This window comes from Stegodyphus dumicola, chromosome 4 (genome assembly GCF_044657685.1).
Source record: "Stegodyphus dumicola isolate Sdum_Otavi_A_Nest chromosome 4, ASM4465768v1".
NCBI classification, from domain to species: Eukaryota; Metazoa; Arthropoda; class Arachnida; order Araneae; family Eresidae; genus Stegodyphus; species Stegodyphus dumicola.
In genome coordinates this window covers 177,331,416-177,337,892 of record NC_140771.1, presented here as the reverse complement: position 1 = coordinate 177,337,892, position 6,477 = coordinate 177,331,416, and the positions used below count along the sequence as shown (strand labels likewise).

Below are 6,477 nucleotides of genomic sequence, written 5' to 3'. Positions count from 1 at the left end.
AGAATATTGCATCTTTAAACAACTCTCAAATCGTTTGTCGTAGATCTGGGAACACGTCAGAATAATTATTCTTTCGGGCTGTGACAACCTAATCACGTGGTACTTTTTAGTAATAATGCGCTAAACATAAATTTTTATATTTGTTTTCTAAGAGGAAAGCTTTAATTATTATATTATTCCTTGTTCTACTAAAGATTTTTGAGAGGTCTGTAATAAGAAAAACGAATGTGAAAAAAAAAATTGCCCAAAAATAATAGGATTTAAACGATGGAAAAGGGATACTATAAAATTCAATATCATTAAATGCAAAACATTGCATTTTTAATATTTCTACAAATGGTAATTTTAATCCAAAGTCGAGCATTTTTTCTAATGTTAAAATTATCTTTCAGAAGTTTGCATTTAAGAATTTAACATGTGCAGCTTACTTTAACAATATTATTTTACGTATCTCGAAAATTTCAATTATTATTTCGGATAATTTTAATCACACAAAAATCTCTTTTTGTTTCGTTTATAGTTATTTTGATAATAAGGTACATTTTTCCTGTTTACACTTTTTTTAGGATATATTTAGTCTCGCAAGCTTTTTAATGTGATAAACTAAGTAGGTAGTAGTTAATTGAGGAACGTTCACTAACGTTTAGAAAACAGAAGAGTTTTTGAGAACCAGAAATTTACCTTGGCTTAAATTGTTTCTTAATTTTTTATGATTTTCCTGTATGAAACGTCATTCAGAAATTGACGAAGAAATGGGAAATAAATAAAATTTTTATTTAACACATTAATATACTTGAAATTTTGGATTTAAATACATAAAACAATAATACATAAAATAATAACAATAATGTTCTGATGCTCTCGATTTTGCACTAAGATTCAAGAATTTGGAGCCATGAAACCTAAAAGAAAAAAAAATAGTAGAATTTCTTAACTAGGAATATTCATGATTCATAAAGTAATATGAAATAAAATATTCACTCAATTTAAATGGTTTCAATATACGACACAGCTTATATATTTTATTTCATATTAAAATTAGAATAATCATAAGTTCCTAACAAAAAATTTCTATTTTCAGTACTGACACTTTTATTTTTGTATTAGATGTTGAAGGTTGAACTGCATAACCGTCAATGAAAGCTGTCTGCTGTACCTTTAGTTGGGCTGTCATTGGTTTGTTTATCCGTAGCAAAACATCTCTAATTATCTGAGAAGAATATCTTCGTAAAGGACCTTTCTGAGGAAACTTGGCTCCTATCATATTACTTATGGTTAAAATTACAATTACGCCTAAAAACCTCATGTTTGTTGGGGTTTGAACCCGAGTCATACTATGAGTATTCAAAGGTTTTATCCATTGGTCACTATTGGGATCTAATTTGTGTCTCTCTTGCATAACTATGGGAGGACGGTATTATCTATTTACGGATTTATGCGAAAAAATCCCCTAAGGAGTGAGATGACTTTTTAGAATATTTGATTGTATAATACATAAGCTAATTTACAAAAACACCATAAACTGAAATCTTTGAATCACTAGGAACGGCAGACCGAGAAGAACTACGCCTGTTTCATGATTTTAAACACCCCACTTTTAGTGGATAGACAAAAAAAAATTGAACTTTTGCAACTGCAGTATCCCTATGGAATGAATGAATGTATGTCTGTTCGGAAGTCCTTTTAGCAGACTAGTGCAAAAGTGGATTCTATATTCCGGAACATTCTCAGTGAAAATCCATGGAAGGGTCCTCAGTAGCATTCTTCGTTCTTCATTCGATCAGTCTCAAAGCAATATGCAAATCATCTCAATATTTAATTCTAGAACTAGTTTCGTTATATTGTTCAAGTGGCTTTTTAATAATATTCTCTGCTATAATTTTTGAAGATTCCATCTTACTTGCATAGCAGCCATTTTAATTTTCAACATGTAGTTCGCTTTAATTTACTTTACAACGAAAAACTTTTAAACAAGAAGTGGTGTAGGAAGATATAGCACTTTCTCTTTAATTCGATATAGGATAATAACAAATTTCGTATTTCATTCGGACAAATGCTGAATTCCGGAAAATCTCAGTTAATCAGAAATGATTTCCGTAGTACTTCCAGCAATTTTAAGAGTTTTGCTAATTGCCATGGAATGGAATTAACGAGTATCCACTGTGTGTGAATGATGATTCATAACATTTATAACACACATTCGAATGCGATATATTCTACAAAAAATTTTATTGTGACTTAAAATTATATATATAATATATTTTTGAAACGATACATTTATATTAATTTTAAAATATTGTAAATAAACACGTATAAAAGTGAGAAAGCGAATCATATCCATTTTGAAAAACTGAAGTTAATCTGAGATAATATGTAAACGAATTTAATGTCTAAATCATTTACTTACATTTAACCATGCATCATTCCAGCCATGCCTCCATGTGACGTAAGTCCTCGAGTGTTCATCATGGTGGGTGCCATTGCCATGCCTCCCATAGCCATACCACTGCCACCCATAGCCATACCACTGCCGCCCATAGCCATTCCATGACCAGCCATAGTTGTCATGACAGCACTTCGGGCAATACGATGTCCCATATGTCCAGCATAGCCCATAGCTCCAGCAGCTCCCATGCCTAAATGAGGGAAAGATTGTAAATTATTATTATAAAAGCTGCGAAATTAGATTACCTTTAAACTTACTGTCATTTTGCGTCAATTTCTTCTTACTATTTATTTTTCTCGAAGCCCTTCTTTTTTACATTTTCATGATCTTTAACATTAAAAGGTTGTAAAATCTGAGGAAACGCCCATTTTACAGTAATCAAAATGCTTAAAACTGCAGATATGGTCATGTAATGATATTTCATGTCAGATAGCGTCCAGTTCTTTGAAACATTACATACAGAATACAGAATTTTATACAGAATTTTATATATACAGAATACAGAATTTTTATATACAGAATATACAGAATTTTTCATATCTTTCTATGTGCCACAAGCACAACGCATTCCTCTTAATTTTGGTAGTTCAGCATTCCAAAGTTTTGTTTTTCTCATATCCATTATTCATTAAAAAGCATTTAATTCAGTTATTAGAACTGTGAATAAAACTTTTGCATATGAATGTGCATAACATTTTATTAAACCCTAATAAGCATAAAATGTTTTGCTCTCTTCCTTAAATTCTGTAATAATTTTCCTGCCAGTCATCTCATTTTAATCAACATCTATAAAATATGTACAGCGTACTTTACGTCATACCTCCTTGTACATAACGTACAGGTGTATGTCGTGCTACAAAATAGACACCTCATATACAGAAGAATGAATGGTTAAAATATAGAGAGAGAATATTTGTGAATTTAGAGTAGGATTGTGTGAAACTTCAGTAAATTAGAATATAAATGTAAATCTCAAAATTTTCAATATAGAAGAAATAACTTTCAAAACATTTTCGATAATTCGAAATCCTGACAATTTTCTAGTCTATAAATGTTCCTAATAAGCGAGAATACACAATAATATTATTACGGAGTACATTGCAAATTATATTAAGTATATAACAAATCAAAATTCTTTCAAACATGGTGAAATGTAGTTTATTTATGAAAAAACCTTACCCATTCCGCCCATTTGTCCAGCTACCATACGTCCAGCTCCCATATATCCGGCAGTCATATGGCCAGAAGGGATTGCTAAACTACGTCCCATACGATGATGTCCTCCGATTTGTCCAGCTCCCATATATCCAGCTCCCATTTGTCCAGCTCCCATATATTCAGCTCCAATTTGTCCAGCTCCCATATATCCAGCTCCCATTTGTCCAGATCCCATATATCCAGCTCCCATTTGTCCAGCTCCCATATGTCCAGCTCCCATTTGTCCAGCTCCCATATATCCGGCTCCCATACGTCCAGATGTCATTACGAGGCTACGTCCCATGCGGTGATGTCCTCCCATTTGACCCATGCCTCCCATTTGGCTCATGCCTCTCATTTGGTTCATGCCACCCATTTGGCTCATGCCTCTCATTTGACTCATACCTCCCATGCGTCCCATACCTCCCATGCCCATGGCACCAGATTGCGCCATGCCATGATACTGAGCGGAGGCGACAGCGACAAGAGCAAAAAGCAGGACTGCGGAGTACTTCATGTTTCCCGAAGGTAATAGAGCTGTGATCTGTAAAAACAAAATAACGAATATAAAAATTTACAATTTCACGAATATTAAAAAAATTCACTATAGATTTACAAGAGCGATATAGATACACAATAGCAATGTACCTGTAAGTTATACATTGGTGTTACATATTTATGTGACACTATATTATGATAATTTAACGTAGGACCGGCTGCAGCATCTTTTGTATCCTGAGTTGTCAGTATAACAGGCATGGCATATAAATTAAATACATTATTAATTCAAAGTAAAATACATTTTTATTTAGTTATCTCTTTTAAGAATAACTCAGCTCGCGCTCGCCGAAAGTATGCTTTCGAGGTGGATGTCTATGACACCTATGCTAGGAGCCTGTTTAAGCTCTAATATATAAGAAACAAAACCATTATTTGTAATTAACTTTAATCTACATGGTGAATAGAGACAAATCACTATGCTATTTAAAAAATAAAATCGGATCACACCAAGGATAACGCGAAATAGGATTGCGGGAGATAAATTGTACTTTTATAATTTCTAAAATTTGTGGAGCGTGTGAAATGGTGTTTTCGCGTTAACGTTTTAGTGAAATTTTACTCTCTTAAAGTGTTTTTAGAAGAATTATGCCAATTTATTTCTCCATTCCGCATCAATTTTGGAATGCTAAAGTTTAAAATCTGAACTAAATTCAGAATGAGGAAAGAAATAGATAATTAGAGATTATTGTATTTTCTTAACATTTTAGTTGCAATGAGTTTCAAAATAAGTATCCATATTAAAATACAAATGTATGAGCCATAACGTTCAATAGAGAAAAGAAACTTTATGACCTATTAAAGTTTAGTGATTATTAGGTTAATTATAACGTATGTACGTTCAGTTCTATTGATTTGTAGAGAAGTTACAATATTGTGTCTATTTAGGTCTATTGTTACACTTATTGTCGCAGTCATCAGAGGTATCTTATACTCAGCTGATATAGTTTAGTGATAAGATTTTTACACCTAATTTGTTTTATTCTGTATCAGCGTAAATGTTAGACTGCTTTATCTGTATGATTATCCTGTATTTTTGAGAGCGTTCTGAAAAGAAAAAAATGATTTGAATATAAAACGGCTGTATATGTAATAGCTTGACATGTTAAAGTTTTTTACTGGTTTAATCTTACACTGTGAGATACAACTATGAATGTATATTTTCTTTAAACATAACCGTTAACGAATAAATAGTCAATTACCTAAAACTATACAAATGTTTTAAAAGTTCATTTTCGCATGCAAGGCAAATATGGTTACAGATGTGCATTTTAATAAAAAAAAGTATAGCGCTGTCTTATGTTTGGATTAATAAATATTTACATTAGGACTTAAAAGGGTTTCCAAAACGTTATGCAGACTACACTTAAAATACAGTGAAATTTCTTTTAACGACATTTTTAAAGAGTATTTACTGAAAACCAAAAAACTTAAATGCTTTATGATTTTTCATTTTCTTAAGGCAGTGATGTCATAAATAAGCCAAACTTGAAACGAACTCATTATTTAAAAGTGGGTCCTTTGTCAATCTATTTTTCAATTCTTCATCCTTTATCAATACAAGAAATTTTAAATTTAAAACTGTTTTGTGCAACATATGAATGAAAGTACATACAGTTGTATAACATATAGTTGAATATTTATTGATTACGTTTTCAAACTTATTGTTGTTCAATCCCAAAAGTCGCAGATATGTAAGCAAAGAGGTGTTCGTATTATTATAAATTACATTGATATATAAAATCTCAGCAGTAGAGTTATTAAACTTAATACTTACCTAATTATTGAAGCGAATTCACAGTTTGTCGAATTATGTCTGAGCATTAACGGAGCTCCGTATATATACCCATTACGAAGTGATAAAGATCATTTTGTTTTTCAGAAACTAGAAATATATTTGTCAGCTGACCTGCATCTTACGTTTGTTGTTTGACTGGATGAAGTGACAATTACTCGAAAAGCGGGTATGTTCCAAACCTCGAAAGACGTTCAGTACCTGTTAGAAAAGGCATTCATTCGCAAATTAGATATTATTAGTGATATAAACAATCACTAAGCACGCATTTTAACAAGGTGTGAACGTTGCACCTTACAATTAGATACGATCATTTAATCGAAATGAAGGCCAGTAATAAATATTTATATTTAGCTATTAAGTGTGCAATATATATGGAAATCTTTCTTTGGAACCTTTTGTGCAAATAATATCTTTTTATTAATTTAATATTTTGGCCCCATTACGTAACTGTAATACATACCGTTTCAAGTTTCAAATT

The 6,477-nt window shown here is 31.6% G+C and overlaps 1 protein-coding gene across 1 annotated transcript; it reads right to left on the bottom strand.

The window, feature by feature from the left end:
• Window positions 1–753: 753 nt before the first annotated feature.
• Window positions 754–6,117, bottom strand: LOC146997755 (uncharacterized). Its single transcript, XM_085815811.1, has 4 exons — window positions 5,979–6,117; window positions 3,626–4,187; window positions 2,408–2,636; window positions 754–902 (listed from the first exon to the last, which is right to left on the bottom strand). The coding sequence occupies exons 2-3, from the start codon at window positions 4,158–4,160 to the stop codon at window positions 2,410–2,412; spliced, it is 762 nt and encodes a 253-aa protein (XP_085671937.1). The 5' UTR covers window positions 4,161–4,187; window positions 5,979–6,117; the 3' UTR covers window positions 754–902; window positions 2,408–2,409.
• Window positions 6,118–6,477: the final 360 nt, after the last annotated feature.